This window comes from Sceloporus undulatus, chromosome 1 (genome assembly GCF_019175285.1).
Source record: "Sceloporus undulatus isolate JIND9_A2432 ecotype Alabama chromosome 1, SceUnd_v1.1, whole genome shotgun sequence".
Lineage (NCBI taxonomy): Eukaryota > Metazoa > Chordata > Lepidosauria > Squamata > Phrynosomatidae > Sceloporus > Sceloporus undulatus.
In genome coordinates this window covers 14,307,971-14,330,540 of record NC_056522.1, presented here as the reverse complement: position 1 = coordinate 14,330,540, position 22,570 = coordinate 14,307,971, and the positions used below count along the sequence as shown (strand labels likewise).

The 22,570-nt window shown below is 40.6% G+C and overlaps 1 protein-coding gene across 4 annotated transcripts in view; it reads right to left on the bottom strand.

Annotated features, from left to right (window-relative positions):
• Positions 1–5,918: 5,918 nt before the first annotated feature.
• Positions 5,919–22,570, bottom strand: part of EFEMP1 (EGF containing fibulin extracellular matrix protein 1) — a 92,857-nt gene continuing 76,205 nt past the window's right edge. For 3 of the 4 annotated variants that reach the window (XM_042476874.1, XM_042476865.1, XM_042476856.1), the window contains 6 exons: positions 21,149–21,268; positions 10,510–10,629; positions 10,231–10,350; positions 9,095–9,218; positions 8,790–8,985; positions 5,919–6,967 (listed from right to left, as the gene is read on the bottom strand). In XM_042476874.1, the coding sequence (XP_042332808.1) occupies positions 6,809–6,967; positions 8,790–8,985; positions 9,095–9,218; positions 10,231–10,350; positions 10,510–10,629; positions 21,149–21,268 (839 nt within the window). In that variant the 3' untranslated portion in view covers positions 5,919–6,808. The remainder of the gene's footprint in view (positions 6,968–8,789; positions 8,986–9,094; positions 9,219–10,230; positions 10,351–10,509; positions 10,630–21,148; positions 21,269–22,570) is intronic. The other variant, XM_042476883.1, reaches the window with a different exon arrangement.

The following is a 22,570-nucleotide window of genomic DNA, read 5'->3' as shown; positions in this document are numbered from 1 at the left end:
TAACCCTAACCCTAGAGCAACATGTATGCATGCGCTGCTAGAATCATGGAAAGTTGTAAGTTTTGCTGGTGGATGTTTTGGCTGGAGAAAGTGATAAGGGAAAGTTTGGAATTTAAAGTGAACCCCTACACACATTCCTGCGCCATTTTCACCTAACAATAAAAAAACGCTAAAACTTTAAATATTTACATATGTACAAGGGAGGTGATGGGGGATGGCAAGGGGACAGCGGTGACAGCTGTGGCTGTGCATTGCAGATTCAGCAAGAGCGCGGGGATCAAAGGAGAGGAGGCATCCATGATGCTGGTGACACTGGCAACGCGCAAGCGGACAAGGCTGCCAACACCAGCTGATCACCAGCTGGCAGGAGGCCACCTTTGTTCTTGGGTAGGGCGGGGGGGAAAGTTTAATGGGGCCTGGGCGCTTTAAATGTGCACATATGCTTTCTGCCGCCGGTGCTGACCGGCGCAGCTGTGCATCCGCCAGCTGGCAAAAGAAAAAAACTCGCGTTCACGGCCGCCCATGCGGAAGCTGCCTCTCTCTTTGCAGCGTCCTGCGAGGCGGCGGTATGGAAGCTGCGGGTAAGAAACGGCCCCAGGTGAGGTGTCTTCACTGCCCCCGGTGTGGAAGCTCCATACACCTGAGCCACGCCCCCAGGGTGGGCGGTCTGGAGGCTCTGTATTCAGGGGAAGACACCTTCAAGACGTCTTCCCCTGCCCGTCTGTAACCCGTCACTGGTTCTCCAGAGGTTTTGGATTTCAGCTCCCAGAATGGCTGAATGTTGGCTAGGCTAGCTGGGGCCTCTGGGAGTCGAAGTCTGAAACACCTGAAGGATCAAAGTTTGGGAAACACTGATCCAAAGGATGGAATAAAGGGGGGGTCAGAAAAGTTCTCCACCCAAATGAATCCTGGATAAACACTTCCAGTCAAAGCAGAAAGTACTAGGTCAGAAGAGCAATGCAATGACTGGTATATGGCTCACTCCTATGTTGTTTTTGGGCAGGCTGATGCAATGATGAGTTTCAAAATGCCGACATGCACAGCTGCCCAAAGGTTTTTCATAGCTGTGTTCCATACAGTCCCTTTTTTGGATTATACATCTCAGTTCCACTACCTTCACAGATGAGTTTGGTGAGGACTCAGGAGAGAGCCTTCTCTGTGGATGCTCCTGGGATGTGAAACTCCCTTCCATTGGAGGTCCAGATGGCTTCTTTCCTGTTTTCTTTCCATTGGCAGGTGAAAACATTTTTATTTAGGCAGGCTTTTACATTTTAATTTTACACATCTCCTAGTACAGTGGTGCCTTGGGATACGAAATGATCGGGTTACGAAATTTCCGGGATACGAAAAAGTTGGATTGGCAAAAACTGTTTCGGGTTACGAAATATTTTTCGGGTTACGAAATTCATTTCGGCGCAAAATTCAAATGCTGCAAAGTGCAGCTATAGGCTTTCCAGTGCTAACAGAAAAGTGTTTCGGGTTACGAAATTTTCGGGTTACGAAAGGAATGGCGGAACGAATTAATTTCGTAACCCGAGGCACCACTGTATGTGTAAGTGGTTTTATTGTAACAACAGTTGTCCCTCCACATATGTGGTTTTGACTTCTGCAGTTATTTACAGTTTTGATTAATATTTTCTCTCTAGGAATTTCTAGGACCTCCAGCCCAACTGTATCAAATGCTGACCACAGAGCTGTGCTGGAGAACTTAGAGGTTCCTATAGAAAACACTTCTCTAGGTATTTGTAGGTCTTCCAGCATGATTCTATGATCAACTTCTGGCAGATGTTGACCAGAGTTGCACTTGAGGACCTTGAGATTCCTAGAGAGGTGATCTCTTAGGTAAAAATAATAGTGTTTTCTTATTTGTGGTTTTTCCACATTCACAGGGGTCCTTTGGGCCCAATCCTAGTGAATGAGGAGGGACCATTGGATAATTTAAATATATTTTAGGTTTTTTTAGCTGTCATGTTTTTAATAATATTGATATTTAAGGCCCGTTACAAACGGGCAGAAAAGTATGCGCAGAGCGTGTACTAGGGTTAGAAAGGGGCGGTGCTTCCACACCCCCTAACCTTAGTGCACGCTCTGCGCGCACAAAATGGCATCAGCCATTCCACACGGCCGCTGCCATGAGGACGTCATGACCACGCCGCCTCTATACGGGGCGGCACGGACGTGACGTCCTCGCTCCGCGCCAGGGCGCTTAGTGCGTCCTTAGCGCGGAGCAGGAAGGAGCTCCGTTTCGGAGCTCCTTCCTGGTTTGGTCCACTGGGTGCAGCCTTCACACGGCTGCGCCCAGTGGACCAAAGGAGAAAGGGGCCAAGTGGCCCCTTTCTCCTCCTCCCCCGCCGCGGGGTGTCCTTGGGGCTTGAAGCCCCAGGGACACCCCTTTTCAGGCTGCGGGGAAGCGGCCTTTTGCCGCTTCCCCGCAGCCTGGAAAGCAGCGGATCGGGGCCTCAGCGGCTGCCGGTCTAGCCACTGAGGCCCCGATACACCGGGGAAAGGGGCGGGTGCAGCCCGCCCCAAACAGGCGGTCTGTAACCCACCTAATTATTTTTTTACTTTTGTAAATTAATGTTTTAACTGAATCTTTTTTTTAATTCATTGTAAGCCACCTTGAATCCCATTTTGGGAGAAAAGTGGGATATAAATCCAATCCATCCATCCAAACATGTGTTTTGTCTCTGAATTATGGTAGATGCACCACTGGTGTAAAATCATGCGTTCTGGTGAAACCCATGTTGAGACATACCAGCCACTGATGCGGTTCTTTGAACCATCCACTTTAAAATAACTTGCAAGTCAAATCAAGTCCACCAAAAAAGGTATATTTATTTATTTATTTTTAAAAAATTGTACACCAAAGAGTTATTCATTATAGTTTTAGATAAGAAACAAGAGACAGTTTTATACATTACAAAAGGATGCCTTTTGTTCTGATCTGGGTCCTACCACAATTTTTTTGCTTCAGTGAACACTGTACAGCTTTAGACTCACAAATTTGAGTTACAAAAGAGATATATAGGATGAGTAAGGCAATGTCATATTGTAAAAAGCTTAACAAAGGGAAGCCAATTCTTGGATCCCAAATTTTGAAAATACACATGTCAAAGCCAAAACTGATTTTTTTTATTTTATAAAAAAGAACTTACAAGCAGCTGTTTTTTAGATTGGAGAATCTTAGTATGCAAACATATATTTCTCCCTGCCTTTGCTCAGGAATTAGTAAGATTGTTCTCTGCAACAAGCAACAATACTCATACAGAAATATTTCTCCAAATGAGGTTTTCTTTTCCACTGGGAGTGTCACTCATTCATTGTTGGCTAGGTTTACTCCTTGTGTCCCATTTTTCTCGGAAAAGATAAAATGTTAATGAGTGGTATGTTTAAATAAAAAAGATGTAGACCTCAAGAAACGCCCTGTGCAAATGTTCTCTTTATGATACTCATTAATCCTAAGTATTAGTTTTCAGAAAATGCAGTGTAAGAGGAAATACGCATCTAATAGATGAGTTCTTTTAAAAACCGAACTGTATCCATCCTTATAAGGCACTTTAAAAAAAAGGGCAACAACAAAGCAATATACTTTATTGCTAGCAAAATGCCCTTCATTGAGATAGGCAATGAGTGTGGAGAGAAAGCTTGCATATTGTTTTACGTTGCAAGGACCCTGGAGGGTCCTTTATATAACATCCTTTAGTATCTCCCCACTTCCCAGGTTGGAGATATTGCTTCTATTGTTCCTACATGTGAGACTGAAAAGCGTGAAAGATTTTCTCACCACTCAGCCGATATTACAGACATTTCTACTCATTTCCTGAGACTGCACTTGCACTGCAGAAATATTGCAGTTTGAGACTATTTTAATCGTCTTGGCTTAGTGCTATGCAATTCTGGGACTTGTAGTTTTGTGAGATATTTAGCCTTTCTGTTAGTGAGCTCTGATGTCACAACAAACTAAAACGTCCAGGATCCCAAAGGATGGAGCCATGGCAGTTAAACTGCATTATTTCTGCAGTGTGGATGCAGCCTGGGACATGTTTGTGAAAACTTTGCACATTTTTTTTTTGCATTAAAATCATCCGCCCTTGATATAACATTTGTGCATGAAACACATTTTGGTGAATTTTTAAATTTTATTTTGCTATTTCTCCTGATGAACAAAAACAAAAACAACCACAGGTCTTTTTCATATGAGAACAAAAGATCTCACAGCAAATGACAATTTTTCAGGAAACCCTTTCTGGCATGGATGAGAAAATTTGAGAATATTCTTTGCATCCCTGTTCCAAAGGTAGTTTACTCTGCTCCATGGGAGGGAAAAGCAAAAATTCTGATTCCAGCACAGCACATCAGAAGCTGCTTTCTGTTAGGTCCAACAACTAACTTGCTAAGGGCAGTTTTTGTACTGATTGGCAATATGGCAGGGATTCATCCCAGCTTTGCCAGCTGATCTTTTAAATATGATTAGGAATTTGCCCCTGCAGAGCACAGAGCTGCGTACACACAGGAATGCCACTGGGACAGAGGCTAAGGATCCATCTACATTGTAGAAATAATGCAGTTTGACACCATTTTAACTGCCACCGCTCCATCCTACAGAATCCTGGGATTTGTAGTTTTGTGAGGCACCAGCACACATTGGCAGAGAAAGCTAAAGCCCTTATAGAACTACAAATTCCAGGATTCCATAGGGTGGAGTACTTAAAATGGTGCCAAACTGTATTATTCCACAGTGTAGATGCATCCCAAGTTTGCTTCTTATCAGCTACTCCTGAGATCCCACCAGCAGCAGCCTCAGCTTCCCCGTCTCTGTAGGTCAAACCAAAGTGATGGAATGAAGATTTCTTTTTACATCCCGATTCACACCCTCAGTGCCTTTGATGCTGGTGGTTGAACCTAAGGCATAGTCCAGCCAATATTAAGTGGACTTAAGCCCCTCTGAATCTACTATCAATAGACATTAATAGTTGTTATCTTGAGCTGTGTTTCAGTGCAGCTATAGAACTTTTGTGCTTACTGGCTGAGATCTTTCGAATACATACACAGAAGAATGCTACTGAAAAACTTGTGCTACTGAAATAAAGGGGGAAGATCTTGAGGGCATAGCTATGTCATCCAAGCCCTGATAACATATCTGATCATCCGTAAGAAATCAATGGATAATGGTGAGTACTCTGTTAAACACATACACACATGTGCACACAAACATCCTGATCTGCTCAAATGTTAAAACTATTAGATGTTCAAACTATTTAAAAAACAAAAACAAATAAGTATCCTGTTTATGCAAGAAAAAGGCTCTCCATTTACACAATTACATCAGCGACGATTGTAGTTCTGTTCTTAGCTTCAAACTATTCTCACTGAAACAAACTGCTAGGGGATTGAGTGAGATTGCACTCTCTGGCCCTGTGCTCAATATCTGTGTGTTTCATGGAAGACTTGATGCCCCAATCTGGCACCTACCAGGTGTGTAGGGCTATAACTCCCATCATCCCTAGACATGATGGGAGTAGGTAGTCCAACAGACTTGGAAGGTAATTAGAAGGCTAGCTTCTTAGACAGATTCATATACAAACAGACTATCGTTGCCTATGATATTTGTAAAGTACGTTATCAAGAGTCGTAGTATCAGAGGCAATATACAGCTTGAGTCTTCCTTACTTGGAATTCCAAAAGACAGTGACCCATTTGCTTTCTGATGGTTGACTGTATGCAGATTTCGTTTCATGCACAAAAATTATTTTAAAATAGTGTATAAAATTATCCTCAGGCAATGTGTATAAGGTGTATATGAAACATAAATGAACTTTGTGTTTAGACTTGGGTCCCATCTTCAAGATATCATCTCATTATGTACATATATGCAAACACAAGTACATATTGCAAAATCCTAAAATACATTTTTTAAAAAAATCTTAAATTCAAAACACTTCTTTCCCCAAGCATTTTGATAAGGGAGATTCACCATATACCTCTTAATACTAATTGCTGAGGATACACAAATAGTTTTTTATGCACTCATGTTCTACTTGTGGGTTTCCCATGGCCATTTGTTTGCCCACTATTGGAACAGAATGCTGGACTACACAGACCTCCGGTCTAATGTAGTACCTATAGGGATCTTATTTTATTATGTTTTATGGGATTAGAAATCTTGAACGATCCAGGTGCACACAGCCTTTTTATGTAGAGTTCATTGCTCTATCCATAACTTTTGTTGAACTCTGGGGAGTTCTGGGCCACATTCAGAGAATGTGAGCCTGTACTCTCCCTCTCCTTGTGTTTATTGTGCTGTAGGAACACAACTAATGTAATGTAAAGCTGCATCTACACAGCAGAATCGAGACAGATTGAAATGGCTTCAATTGCCATGGCTCAATGCTATGGAATTTTGGGATTTGTAGTTTAGTGAGATATTTAGCCTCCTATCTCAAAGAGCTCTGGTGCCACAACAGTTCCATAGGATGGAACCATGACAGTTAAATCAATGTCAAACTGCATTAATTCTGCAGTATGGCAGCAACCTTAGTGGATGGCTGATATCAGCATAATCAGAAAAGGGAGAAATGCAAACCTTTATATGGAGAGTGGCAATGCCCTGGTTATACAGTGGAAAATATAACTACTTTTGAATTATAAGCATGACAGCATGGCTACAAGTATTGCTTTTTCTTAATAAAGTTCTTTTTCCTTTAAAAAACACACCATGTAAAATCTATAAATAAAATTATAAGTGCTTCGTTTAAGAGACTATTTCTTTGGCTGCTCTGGGTGCTTGCAAATTACTTAACTGTAGTGGCTAAAATGGATGAGGTCCTACAATGAGCGTTAACCTGAGCACTGAACTCGACCGAAAGTTCATACTGTTGACTGTCAGCAACTCCAAATCGATGATATGTTCTCGGGGTCCTTTTAATGGCTTTACCAATACAAGCATTGCACTAACTGGACTCGTTTGCTGGAAGAAAAAGAGCAGATAATATTTTTACCAACATGCTTGGTTATAGGTAGCTTTCTCTAAGAAATATATCAAATCCCTAGATAACCTCTTGCCTGTGAAAACCCCAGGTGTTCCAGCACAGCCTTCTATCTGTTGTTTCCAGCTCCCTACACGGGACAAATTTTTAAGATGGCGAAGCATTAAAACATGTGATCCTCCAGCAGATTTCTAAGGTAGTACAGGTTTTTTCAGGGAATGGGACAATGTAGATAAAGTAAAACTCAGAACATTATATGTGACTGGTAATGTATTAATCATAAGTCTAAATAAATACCTTGAAGGCACCATATCCCACCTGATCTTGGAAGCTAAGTAGGGTCAGGCCTAGTTAGTACTTGGAAGGGAGACCACCAAGGAGTTTATCACATGGGAGGAATTTCTCTTAATTTCAAATGAAAAGAAAGTGGGGCCAGAACGCATTCACGTGAATTCGGTAGTTCAGCGAATTTACGTGAATGCAAATTGCATTTGAACTGGCTTCTCATTGCCTGAAAATAGCTTGCCATTGCCCAAAATTGCGTGTGGTAGTCTATCACGCAATAACGTGAAACCCCATGATTGCGTTCGGATTGCCATTGGATTATACTTCCAATTTTCCTTGTCTGATAAACTCCCAAGGAATACCAAGTGCCCTAGGCTATACTGTATTTCAGAGGAAGGCAATAGCAAACCTCCTTCAAATATTCATTGTCCAACAAAACCCTATGAAATTGATGGGGTTCTCACAAGACAGCAGGCGACTTGGAGGCACATGCTATTACTATCAACGTATTACTCATTACTCATTATTCTAACTTTCTGAAAATTAGTATTTCTTATTACTGAAAGAGTGATATGATATTAATGTGCTGCTTCTTACTGTTTTTTTTTTTAAAAATACACTTAACAATTCAAAAACGGTTCCAAACCTCCATCAAGTTGCCCTTTACCCTGCAATATTTTAGGAATAACAAATAAATGTTAGCTGTTACTCAAACTCATGTTACCAGCTGATACGTTGTTTTTTAAAAATAACCTAGATATACTCTGCCTCCTAATAAGATGATACAGATAATGTTAATTGCAATGCATTACAGTAGTCCCTCCACATTCGCTGGGGTTAGGGGTGAAAGACCCCTATGAATGTGGAAATACTGCAAATAAAAAACATCATTCTTTTTGCCTGAGTGAACAACTCCCTAGGAATCTCTAGGTCCTCCAGTGCAACTTTATGGTCAACATCTGGCAGATGCTGATCATAGAAGCATGATGGAGGACCTACAAATCCCTAGAGAAGTGTTTTTTCTAGGCAGTCTTAGGTTCTCCAGCACAACTCTATGGTCAATTTTTGGAAGAAATTCACTAGAGGACCTAGAGATTCCCAAAGAGAATATATTAATCAAAACTGCAAATAATAATACTCAAATCTCATTAAATATAATGTGTAGTAAAATGGTATTGCTTCTATAAAGTGGATAAATCAAGGTTTGTATTTTTTTTAATATTGTCAAGCCATGGATGGTTGAATACATGGAGAAAGTATCTGTGGATATGGAGGGTCAACTTATTCCAGATGTGGACCATAGGGCCCCCCCAAGGCTAAAGATCCAATAATAATAATAATGATAATAATATTGTATTTATTTATTTATATCCCTCCTCTCTGTCAATGACAATCGAGGGGGTTTACAAGGTAAAATTTACATATGATCCCATACCCCAATATCCCACCCAACTTGTACCTGCTCTCCACCAAGCTTGTCAAGAAAAACGATGTAAGCAAAATGTAATAAATACTCACTCTCAGAAAGAAATCTCCATTCTCATTTCCGGATTTAATCCGAAACGTGTTAATTGTATTGGGGAAAATCTGGGTTGCCTGGATTTGGAAGATATCAGATGGCACGGTTCTCTCAGAGCGGATGCTCATGTATTTGTGCACAATGGAGTAAGGCAGGTCTCGACAAAGGGGGTTTGACACAGGACAAACACAGCGACTGTAAAACAAACCACAACGACTGAAAAACAAACTCCTTCCCTTTGTAAAACAGGCATTTACTTTTGAATTTTGCAAGTGAGGCTTGCTTAGTTGGTGGTTCCCCTTACTTTTCAGATGTAAGCACGTAAGGTTCTTGACATGGGTTCCGTGGGTAACAGCGATATCCACCATGATAATTTGAGCATATGCTATCTTCCCCACATGCATTACCCAACTCACATTCATTTATATCTGCATTAGGAAGGAAAAACAACACGCAGACGGTTTAGAGTTTTGCCGATGGAATCCCTGAACTAAACTAACTCAGATACAGCTTGGGCTGCATTTGCACTGTTAAATAATAGTTTGACACCACTTTATCTGCCATGGCTCAATGCTATGGAATTCTAGGATTTGTAGTTTTGTGAGATATTTAGCCTTCTCTGTTAGAGCGGTCTGGTGCACAACAAACTACAGATCCCAGAAAACCATAGCCTTCAGCCATAGCTGTTAAAGTGTTGTCAAACTGCATTTTTTCTGCAGTGCAGATGCAGCTTTCATTCCTGAATATTTCCCAGAGCATGGAAACATTTTTTTAGTACAACTCCCAGAATTCCCATACTAGCATTGCTACAAGTTACACTGTTTGAGAGATTCTGGAAATCATAGTCAAAGTTCTGACCCCAAGCTGCTAGTTTGCCCCTAGATTGACAGTGTAGATACATTATTTAACAGTGCAGTCAGTCTTAGTCCTCTTTCTTTCCTACACTCTTCATTTTCGTTAATGACTGACCCAAGGTGCAGAAATATTTTAAGTATTTCTATCTCTTCATTAATCATTTTAGAGTTATGTAAATCATCTGTGGTTATTATTTTTGTATTTTAATATTCAACTATAACCTTGCTTTTATACTTTCTTCTTTAACATCGATCAGTAGTTGTTGCTGTAAATTCAATGTCTGCAACTTCCTCCTCCATTTAATCTTAAAATTCAGATCATGCAAACTTCATGACCCCCAATGTCATGATTGTCTCTCTTCCTCTGGTTTTCTGTCATATTTTGCCAGACAGAGAGATCTGGAGGTCTTGAAAACATGCACATTTTTGTAATGCCTATAGAGTATTACACTATTAAAAGTATTACTCCTATAGAGATTTTGGAATTGTGACAAATAGGATTTTTATTGTGCACAGTTAGGTCCTTAATTTTGTCTGTAATGTTACCAAGTTGCAGGCACACATGCCTTACCAGAAGAATACTTACCCTGACAATTTCTTCCTCTGACTAACTGGTATCCATCTGGACACAGGCAAGAGAACCTGCCTGGTTCATTGATACATTCATACTGGCAGATAAAGTTGGAAGCTCTGCATTCATCGACATCTGAAAAACAATAAAAGCAACCCATTGGAAAATCTCTGGCTAGGACCAAGGAGGAAAAACTAGAGTCATCTCTCCCCCCCGCACCTCCAGTTCTACTATCAACTACTTGTCATCCCTTGTCCTTTGTGAAGCCTCCTGAAGTTATAAAGAGTTTCTCACCATCACAGTTGATTCTGTCGGGGCTTAACTCAAAGCCTTGATTGCATTGGCACAGGAAGGAACCAACTACATTGTAGCACAGTTGTGCACATGGGTTGCTGGTCTCACATTCATTTATGTCTGAGAAAAGAAACATGAACTTTGTTTTACAAAAAAGCACACACAACTGGATCTTCTCTTAAGTGGTATTTACATGTACTGTATGCACAACATGGCTCTGATGCACCTTTCATTTTAGAATCAGTCAAGACATATCTTGCTAGCAAATGACAACACAACTCCCCATTATTTCTTAATAGCAAGTCCTGCTTCCATTCCTGAAACCAGAGGTGAGCAGCTACACGAGAGGGGAGCAAGGGTTAATATTCGTTCCCATGCCTCCCCAGGAGGCCTCACTGACATAAATTTGAAAGTAAAACAAAGCTTCCATTCACTGCTGGCTTTGTTTTACATTTATATTTGGCCAATTTTAAGCATTTGGGAGAAACCCATGACAGCAAATAAAACCCACTGTTGCATTTCAGTGTGTTTTCTGGCAATTTGACTGCAGTCTTTTGCCTGTGGAAAAAATAATGGGAGGGTTGCTCTGGAGTGTCCCATGGGTTAGGGAAGTTTAAAAAGACCTGTCAGGCTTTACTTTCCCCATCCCTTGGGGACAAAGTTTGATATTTAGAACCTCATAATTAGAGGGACAGGTGACATTCTAAAATAATGGTAGGTGAACTTTGGTGGCCATTTTTCAAAGCCCAGAACTGTTGGGTGGAGGGGAGGGGGGCTCAGACCTGCTGATGAAATGACCATAATGTTTTGTTGCTGTGTTGTTAACCACCCTCAAGTTGATCTCGACTCATGGCGACCCTGTGCATGAGACATCTATCCTTCTAAGTTCTTGCAGATCCATACCCATGACCTCCTTAATTGAGTCCATCCATCTAGCATGCAGCCTTCATCTCTTTCTATTTCCCCTGATCTTTCCTAACATTAAAGTCTTTTCTAATGAATCATGACTTCTCATGACTAAGCCTCGGTTTAGTCATCTTTCCAAATTTCCAAGGAAATTTCAGGCTTGATCTAATCTAGGACCCATTTGTTCTTTTTGCAGTCCACGGTAGCCTCAGCACTCTTCTCTAGTACAACATCTCAAATAAATTTATTCTCTTTTTGTCCATTTTCTTAACTGTCCAGCTCTCAGATCCATACGTGGTAATAGGGAATACAATACTTGTACAATTCTAACTTTCATTCTTAGCTGTATATCTTTGCTCTTTAGGAGCTTTTCTAGTTCTTTCATAATTGTCCTCCCCATTCTTAGTCTTCTGATTTCTTGACTGCAGTCCCTGTTCTGCTTAATGTTTGAGCCAAGGTAAAAGGGACTCTTTTACTATTTCTAAGAGCTCATTGTCTAGGTTGAACATGTGAAGATCCTCCATGGTCAATATTTTTGTTTTCTTTATGTTCAACAGTAAGCCTGCCTTTGCACTTTCTTCTTTGGCCTTCTTCAGTAGCTGCTCTAGGTCTTCGAGGTTTTCTGCTAACAGTATGGTTGCATCTTATGGTTGCACCATAGGTTGCATCTGGTTTAAAACAACAAGAAAAGAAACCCACCTCCCATTTTTAAAAAAATGTGTATGTTGCCTAAAACCAAGGTGTGGTCCTACCTTGTTTTAGGGAGAACCACAGCTATTAGAGGTAAAATTCTACTCTTTCCCAAATGCCAAGCACTATTCTACCTCACCAAGCACTATTATCTTTTCTCATGTCTTTTCATCATAATGCTTAAAAGCCTTTTCTAATATTAACAACTTGCCTTCACCCAAGCTTTAGCAGATGCCACCCACCACTTTGAGATATGTCTGTTCCCCACCCCACAACATATCTTACATTCTGTAGTTGATGTAATGTAGTCAAACCTGCCAGGGGTATAAAAAAGTTCAAGACTGCCTTCAAGTCATACCACTTATTATAAAATCCATGTAGTATTTTTTGCTGTCTGATTTATAGGGACTGTAGAAGCAACTATGCTGCAGGCAAAAATAATTTCAATTTTTTTTGCATGAAGAAAAATCTCATGAATCTTGTTCTCCAAATTAATTCTAAATTATGTAGCTGGACTAATTATTCTATTTAGTTCTTTTAAAGCAACGTTAATTAACTATTCAAATAAACCCCCTTCTCTGTGTGTGTGTATGTGAGAAAGAGAGAGATTAAGATACCACACTGGCCTACTTCCATTTGTTAGTACCAACTAGAATAGTTTCATTTGAATCAACAGGATTTACATAGAAGTTGACTTGCCATTCTGTACTGTACCTAAATATTAAGATCAAGGGGGGAGGGAATGGGATTCTGGAAGCAAATGCCACCCTTCAACCAGAGTTTGGAAAAATTATTTCTTGGACTAAAGGTAAAGATTTCTCCTTGACACGAATACCTAGTCGTAATCAACTCTATGGGGCAGTGCTCATTTTCGTTACTAAGCCAAAGATTGTCCAAGGGCCACTGGTGGTCATGTGGCCAACATGACTGCACAGAATGTTGTTACCTTCCCACCAAAGTGGTACCTATTTATTTACTTGTATTTGTATACTTTTGAAGTTCTAGGTTAGCATAAACTAGGAGGAGTGACAGGAACTCACTCTGTCACATGGTGCTTGGGCCCCGAACTGCCAACCTTACGATCATCAGAGTTGGTGTCTTAACGACTAAGTCACCACGTCCTTTTAGTTTAGTCTCAGTAGTTAGCTGCACCCCAATATTCCAGGTAACTACCTGAGTCTATCTCAGTCCCTTTCATTTGAAGCAAGCCTCATCGTTGGCAAGTACTGACATTAGCCAGGCCTCAATCTATTCACTTCTCATACCTTTGATTTCTTAGCTTTCCCATGTGTGCATGAATGCATGTTTTTGTGTGCGTATGTTGTTCCTTAATAAACTAAAACTAATTTGGATTTGTCTCTGGGGTTCTGTATGATTTGGACTTGTTATACAATTGGGTTGCTATCCCGGGCTGTTTGTTACCACAGCTGTACTATGTCTCTCACTGAGCTATTATTATAAATTCTCATATAAACATATTAATTTGTGGGTGTCCCTTCTGGGCCTTAACATTTTTGATAACAAGATTACTTCTTGGACTACAGTTCTCCAAATCCCAAGCTTTGCCTTCAACTTGCCAGTAGTCAGAAATATTTCTGGATTCTGACTGTGTGCATATTCACTCTATATGTTTGTTTTATGGGCATGTCTACATGGGCCAATTACACTGGTTTCCCCCGCATCCTCACTGTAACCTGTCTACACAACACAGGGCCAAATCCCTGATTCAACTGTGGACTGTCTGTCTTCATGAGAGAAGGACAGTTCTGCCTTGAATCTGCCCCATCTTTGCCTAAATCAGATTAAAAACCTCCTTTTGCTCTGGATTTTTCAGGAAAATCCAGAACACTCTGCAGCAACACTGAGCAGCTATTTACACTGCATCCTGTTGTGCCACCCAGTGCCACTGCCACTGGCATGAGTTGCTCCCTCTGAGAATACAGTGAGGTACCCACCTGTGTGATCAACCCTTTGTTGATGTGTGCCTTCAAGCCGTTTCCAAAATATGGTGACCCTAAGGCAACCCTACCATGGGGTTTTCTTGGCAAGATTTGTTCAGGGAACATTTGACATTGCCTTCCCGATGCTGAGAACATGTGACTTGCCCAAGGTCACAGCAGACACCTCATTTCTGATGTCAGAGGGAGTGATTTGTACCAGTGGCACAGCGGGATGAATGCGTAGACAGCCAACTTATGTCACTCTGGCATGCGGATGTAATGGGGAATCTGCCAGGGCCAGAATACTCCAGGAGCAGCCTGGAGTATTCCAGCCAGTGTAGATGAGCCTTATGTTAACCATGATATTAGTACAATGCTTCCTCCTCAATTTGTGGATTGATGATGTTATTGACTAATTTCTTTTGTCCCTCACCTTTTTTTATTCGATCTGTATTATGTTCCATTTAATACAGGTAATGAATCAGTTCGATTGGATGTTTCATCATCATCATCATCATCATCATCATCATCATCATCATCATCTTTAAAGCTCTGCCTTCCACTTGCAAATCCTTCTAAGTCCCTCTTTAGAGTCCCTAAATGTGTATGAACTGCACACTTGCAGGATCTTCACAAAATGTGTATATCTTGTGTCCAAGTACATGGAATATTGTACACGGAATATTATACATTATTTCTTCTTCCCATCCCACACTATAGGTAGGCTAGAGAGCAAGGCTTGCCTCTGTGACCGCCTCACCCCAGCTGTTTCTCAAGACTTTCAGTAACAGTGGCCAAGCAGGCTAGTGAAACAGTTGCATCTGGATGTCTATTGCTGCTGATTTCCTACGGTCATTTCATGGAACTGGTGGGCTGGTAATATGCGTACATACAATCAGTCTCATAAGGTAAGCTGAGCATATATGAGGACACCCTCTTCCCAATGGATAGCAGGAAGCAAGGATCAAAAAGTCAACATGGAAACTGAAAGTGGATGACTTTCCCTTCCTGAACTTGAAAGTGGGTCAGGAAATGTCTCTCTCTTCATTACCCACACTTTGTCTGCCCATGAGTTATTCTTTCTTTCTGCTAAAAAAAAAGGAGGAAAGAAAACTTCTCTCCAGTAAGAAAGAAAAGCTTCAACTAAGTTTTTTTTTAAAGAAATGTTTTATTTGGTCATTAAATGCATTTTCTTCTCTGTGCCCCACAGCTATGTTTTTTTGGATGAGGGGAGATAGATCTCAAAAATAATTGATATAAAGAGAACATACTGATAAGGCTTCTCAGCATGTGGCATTTTAAGATTTATCTGGAGGTATTTATTACCTTGGAGATCAGTTCTTTTCAAATTACACTACATTTACGACACAAACCTTTGAGATCAGTTTGTCATTTTTGCAATACTCAAGAGGACTGTTGCATTGCAAAAGGATGAGCTTAATTTCTTGCAAGTGCATTTTTAATTGCCTGTGGGGAGAGGGATCTGTTTCATACCCATCTAAAGAATATATCAGAATACAATGTGAAAACTACCAAAGATTGCTAATGTAAAGTTTAGATACATTACCTGGTAGGAAACTGTTTTGCAAGTTTAACTGAATATTTTCTATCAGCTACAGAAAGCTGTTTCAAACAGGCATAGATTTTGTACTGAATGTAAGGTCTCTTCAACAGAATATAAGGTCTCTGAAATTGGGGAGGGCATATAGGTTTTAGGTCATGAATATAATGAGGTTTATTGGTTGGAGTTAATAATTATACTAGCTATAATTAATTATGAACAAGAGCACCAACTCTTAGTGTAACGAGGAATCTATTGTTGATATACAATGGATTAATTGACTTACATGATTTATAGAATACTTAAGAGGTGTATTCTGAGACACAGTTGTAATGGCTATGCCTGCCTCTATAGTAGTGTTGCATGCCTGCTCCATCAGTGTTGGCTGATGCAATTTTGAAGTGAATTTTTGTTAGGGCTGGGGCCATTTGAGGGCCAAAGGAGCCTTGCAAGGCGGCATGTAACTGGCAATTTGCTCACCCTGCCATATAGTCTTAACTTTGTAAATGTCTTGTTCAGGAGCTTCATAGGCTTGGTACTCATATGAGCTCATGATAAGAGAATCACTGCAGGAATGCATACCAGCCCTCTGCCTTGATTTTTACAGAAACAGTCTGTATTAATCCTCTGTCATCTCACTTTTTCAGCTGCTTGTAAAATCTACTGGTTTCTCTCTTTCTCACACTTTCCCCTTTTGTCCTCTGCTTACTTTAGTTGCTGCAAACTGAATTAAAAGTGCAAGAGCAGTATGTGCTTATTTAACTCAGGGGAGTGGGGAGAGGAGAGCACATAATGTTGTCCTTCCCAGTTGGCACAGGCAAAAGCAAACTGCTGCAGCATTCCTAGCTTTGTCATTATAACATTTGCCATCTTGATCACGATCTGCTGTTGCTTGGTCATACATTTTCTTCTGTGAACTGTTGGTAGGGATGGGAATGTTTTGTTCCATATTCCACTGCCCCATTACTTTTAATTTGTAGATTAAGTTACAGGTTTAACATGAAATTTCTGTAAAGTGCTTGGGTCTGGAAACTCTTTCTGTGCCAAAGGTGAATTAATTTTTTTCAAACAACTCCTCCCAGTTGTATATGAGAAGACTTTTAATCCATCAAAGATGCTTTAAGGTATGAAACAAGAATGAAAAAAAAATTAAAATTAATAGAAAAATTAATTGAAGGAACAATGATGAATGGAAATTATGCACTAGCAAAGGAGATATACAATAATTAAATTCATTAGTTAGAGAAGGGTTACCTAAATAACTAGTATGTATATATGTGTGTGCCTTCAAGTTATTTCCTACTCATGGGCTGCATCCACACTGCATAAATAATCCAGTTTGACACCACTTTAACTGCCCTGGCTCAATGCTATGGAATTCCGGGAACTGTAGTTTTGTGAGACATTTAGCCTTCTCTGTCAGATAGCTCTGGTGCCACAACAAACTAGAAATCCCAGGATTTCATAGCACTGAGCCAGGGCAGTTAAAGTGGTGTCAAACCAGATTATTTCTGCAGTACAGATGGCCTCCCTGTAACTCTAAGGCAAAGTTTGCTTGGCAAGATTTGTTCAGAGAGGGTTTGCCTCTGAGGCTGAGAGAGTATGACTTTCCCAAGGTTTCCATGGCCAAGTGAGAATTTGAAGTCTGTTCTCCAGAGTTGTAGCCAATGCTTAAACCATTACACCATTCTGGTTCTCTAATTTAAATGGATTTTGGAGAAGAAACTTGACGGCAAAATGTAAAGTACTGCATTTAGGGTGGAAAAATGAAATGCACAAATATAGGATAGGCGACACTTGGCTGAGCGAGACTATATGTGAAAGGGATCTAGGAGTCCAAGTAGACCACAAGTTTAAGTTGAAATGAGTCAACAGTGTGATGCAGCAGCTAACAAGGCCAATGCGATTTTAGGCTGCATCAATAGAAGTATAGCGTCTAGATCAAGGGAAGTAATAGCGCCACTCTATTCTGCTCTGGTCAGGCCCTCCCTGGAATACTGTGTCCAGTTCTAGGCACCACAGTTCAAAAAGGATGTGGAGAAACTGGAGCGTGTCCAAAGGAGGGTGACTAAAATGGTGAAGGGCCTTGAAACCATGAAGCTCTATGAGGAACGACTCAGGGAGCTGGGGATGTTTAGCCTGGAGAAGAGAAGGTTAAGAGATGACATGATAGCCCTGTTTAAATACTTGAAGGGATGTCATATTGAGGAGAGAGCTAACTTGTTTTCTGCTGCTCCAGATAACAGGACCCAGAGCAATGGATGCAAGCTGCAGGAAAAGAGATTCCACCTCAACATTAGGAGGAACTTCCTGACAGTAAGGGCTGTTCTACAGTGGAACAAACTGCCTCGGAGTGTAGTGGAGTCTCCTTCATTGGAGGTCTTTAAGCAGAGGTTGGATGGCCATCTGTCATGGATGCTTTGAGATTTCCTGAAATGGCAGGGGGTTGGACTGGATGGCCCTTGCGGTCTCTTCCAACTCTATGATTCTATGAGTCTATGAAATAGCTCATTTCATAAATGCTACTGTTTTTCCAGGGCTGGACATCTGGGTGCAGGGTTGGGGCCCCAACATTTGAGGGGCCTCCAGTATAGAATTATTCCCTCCCCTTGTGTTTTATAATGTAAATTCTGGCAAGGCAGGCTTGCTCCTGCAGAGCAAGATTCCATAGTTGCAACTGTCATCCTTATTTCCTAATTCCAGAGTGCCTCTAGGTCACAACAGATGTTAAGAAGAAAATGTATTCCCTGGAAATCATTCATTTTACTTCCCACCATAGGATTTCCTCAGCGATGCAAACTTCAGCAATCAGACTTGCAAATTAACCCTGTATTTAGCTTCCAATGACCATTCTGAAAACAAACCATGCTAAATGAAAGATATAAGGACAATCATTTGTTATGACAAACAGATGTCTTTCAATACTTGAGGGAGTGCTTTCTAAATAAATAGTTTGAATCCCTGGGATTCAGATGGGGATCAGAGAGGTGCTTTAATATGTAAAGCCTGTACCCCACCTCTGAGTTATTGGGGGGGGGGGGAACTGTTCTAAAATTGACATCACAGTACAGTACAGTATACAGTACTTCCATATCCAATAGATTTTTTATCCACAGATTCAACCATTCACAGCCTGAAAATATTCAAAGAAATATATAAATTCCAAAAGACTATTTTAGATAAGGGATACCTTTTGACTATGCCACTGTATTTAATGGGACTTGAGCACCCATAGACTTTGATACCCACAGGGGATCCTGGAATCCATGTATCCATAATTCAGAGGTTTGCCACTGTTTTCTTCTTAGGCTGAGAGGGTGTGACTTGCCCAGAGTCATCCAGTGGGTCTCTGTGGCTGAATGGGTTTTGATCCCCAGTCTCCCAGAATCCTAGTCCAACATTCAAACTACTATACTCCATTGGGTCTTTTAATGTTCATTATGTACAATAATCAGTTTACACTACTTGAAACTCCACATCAGTGTCCCCCAGTCTCATGATTTTAAATGTTCTGCGGTCCGATGGGAGTTGTAGTCCAATACATCTGCAGGATTCTACGTCAGTAAAAGTTGATCATAGGAAATAAGTAGGTAGGGATTTTATTAACTCCATCTTTTCTCTGGGCATCAAGAAAGCGAATTTCCCCTCCTAACAGAATTCCTAATTATTTAACCATTTGATTAATTAACTACCAGTTCCCAGTTAAGCCAATTAAAATGTCTTTAATTGCACCACATCCCTAAATTTAGAAGTAGCAAATGCGTGACAATATCACTTGAGGGCAATATCATAGGCACTTGAGGACAATAACACATGAGGACAATATCATAAGCATATAAATAAATGAAGCAATCAACATTCCCTCAAAGGATCAGTTCAAAATCTGTATAAAAATATGTATTACTTATGTCTATTAATCTGGTGTTCCAAAACGCAGCCTCCCAAATTCTCTGAGGATCATTAGCTTCATTACCAGTTGTAAAGGGACACTTCTGAATTGTTGGTGTTTGTATGCTGGTTGTGATGAATTAATTCATTTTTAAAAAGTGATCTAATTTAGTATTATCACTATAGGGCCACTTATTAAAATGAGTCACATATAGTTCACCAGGAGACTCAGTGCCCTGGGGCTACTCTAAGTCCTCTGTATCCAACTACGTTTGCCCTCAAATGGAGAACTATATCTCCTAGTGTTACTGCGTTTTCAAAATAGCAAAGGCATAGTAGAAAGTAGAAAAGAAGGGAAAGTAGAAAGGAACAAGAAGGAGAAGGAAAAGAAGATATGGTACTGGAGAACATGCTGAGGATATCATGGACAGCCAAAAAGACAAATAGCTCTTAGAACAGATCAGGCCGGAACTCTCTTTGGAAGCCAAGATGATTAAACTGAGGCTGTCATACTTGGAAGAAATCACAAGAAGGCACGACCTATTGGAAAAAAACCAATAATGCTAGGAAAGGTGAAGGGATTTAGAAAGAGAGGAAGACCGCATGCTAAATGGATGGACTCTATTACGGAGGGTATGAATTTACAGGCCCTAAGCAGAGCAGTGGAGGATAGGGAGTCTTGGGGGTTATTCAGATGATGGAAATAATCCAAGATGAATCTGGGTTGAATCTCTGTTGTTCTCACACATCCCAAATGCACCCAATTAAGTTGCTCCAGGGGGGTGGGCTGCCAAAAAACAAAAACAAAACACTTAACCTGGGATACTTGATATCGGGGTTTTCCCTGAGTTTAAAAAAATAAAGACTTTTGAATGGTCTCTCAGAGATGTCTCATCCAGAGACTCTGGGAACAATATTACAGGGATGACTAGCATTTTGTGATTAAGACCATTTCACCTTTTCTCTCAAAGCTGGAAGTGAACATTTTTTTGGGGGAAAAATGAGTACGGTGGGTGTGACTATCAAAATCAAGGGAGCTTAAAATGTCTGAGAGATGCCCCAGACTTTAAATAGTTCCACCCCTGAGTTAAAGTGGTTGGAGTACAACTCCAGTCCTACCTTCTGCAGAAGATTCTCTGAAGGAAAAGATGTAGAAACCACATTTTGAGGTTAACTGCTGGGAATATTTTGGTGATTACGATTCTGGTGTTGACAATAATTTTAGACACAATGGCTTGCCTCCTGTTTTTCACTTATGCATGTATAACTCATGCTATGCATGTGGGGTGAATTATTCACCATGGCACAGCAGATGTATTCTACTGACAGTGGCAGAAGCAGAGTTGCACGTACCATGAAGTTATGCATTGCAGTTGTGCACTGCAGTTGTGCATTATTCATTGTGCACTGTGTTTTGCAGTTGCATATTGCACAATAGTAAATAGTGAAGGTAATGTGCAATTTTGCTGTTGTGCATGGGAGTTGCATAATGTTGGTGTAGCTTATCTTTGCTTGCTATTTACGCTATGCTGAGGGCATGGTGGATTACAATCTACAACTGTCATAAACTCCCACAAGTTATAAATTTAACTCTTGCTTCCCCCACTCCCCTTATTTATGCAAACAGTTTTTGCAGGCATTGAAAAGCTCTTACCTGCGCATGTGTGATTGTCAGTTGTTAACTGAAAACCGGTGTTACACTGGCAGTAGTAAGAACCAGGTGTGTTCACACAACGGTGGTGACAAAATGGAGGGAGTATACATTCATCTACATCTGGGTTGTGAGAAAAGAATATATATATATATATATATTAAAAAGACATTGTATATATTCAGTTAAATAAAAAGTGCACTGATATTAATATCTTCAATTTACAGGAACAACATCAAAGTAATAAAGGTGATAGCGAGTCACCAGGTAAATAAATAACTTCTGAAAAAAATTCTACTCTACAAGTGATTTTTAAAAAAAGGGCAGAGGATAGAAAAGTTACTTTTTTGGATCACCTCTCCCAGAATCCCCCAAGCTAAAACTTGTAACTTACAGCCTTTTGTGTCATGTTTTTTTAAAGATTGTAAGGGCAGTCAGTTGTCAAATTAGCAATCCGTAAACTGCTCTGAGAAACTTTGTGGCTGAAGAGCAGAGTATAAATACTCTAAATAATTAAACAAAGAGTTGGACAGAATTCCACTTTTACAGGATTTATTATGCTTGTTTTTCATAGAATCATAGAGTTGGGAGAGACTGCAAGGGCCATCCAGTCCAACCCCCTGCCATGCAGGAAATCACAATCAAAGCATCCCCAACAGATGTCCATCCAGCCTTTGCTTAAAGACCTCCAAGGAAGGAGATTCTACTACACTCCGAGGGAGTTTGTTCCACTGTCAAACAGCCCTTACTGTCAGGAAGTTCCTCCTAATGTTGAAGGGGAATCTCTTTTCCTGTAGCTTACATCCATTGCTGCGGGTCCTAGTCTCTGGAGCAGCAGAAAACAAGTTAGCTCCCTCCTCAATATGACATCCCTTCAAATATTTAAACAGGGCTATCATATCACCTCTTAACCTTCTCTTCTCCAGGCTAAATATCCCCAGCTCCCTAAGTCGTTCCTCATAGGGCATGGTTTCCAGACCGTTCACCATTTTAGTTGCCCTCCTTTGGACATGCTCCAGTTTCTCCACATCCTTTTTAAATTATGGTGCCCAGAACTGGACACAATATTCCAGGTGGGGCCTGACCAGAGCAGAATAGAGTGGAACTATTACTTCCCTTGATCTAGACACTATACTTCTATTGATTCAGCCTAAAATCGCATTGGCCTTTTTAGATGCTGCATCACACAGTTGACTCATGTTCAACTTCTGGCCTACTTGGACTCCTAGGCCTGTTACAGACTGCCAAAATAAAGCTCCTTCGGGTCTCTTTGGAGATATGCTATTTAAATGATGCATGGGTCCTAAGAATCCGGAAACTGCACCAAAGCTGCACTCCAGTGCTTAGGAATGGAGTGTGGCTTTGGTGCGACCTCCATACTCTTAGGACCCAAGCATCATTTAAATAGCATACCTCCAAAGAGAC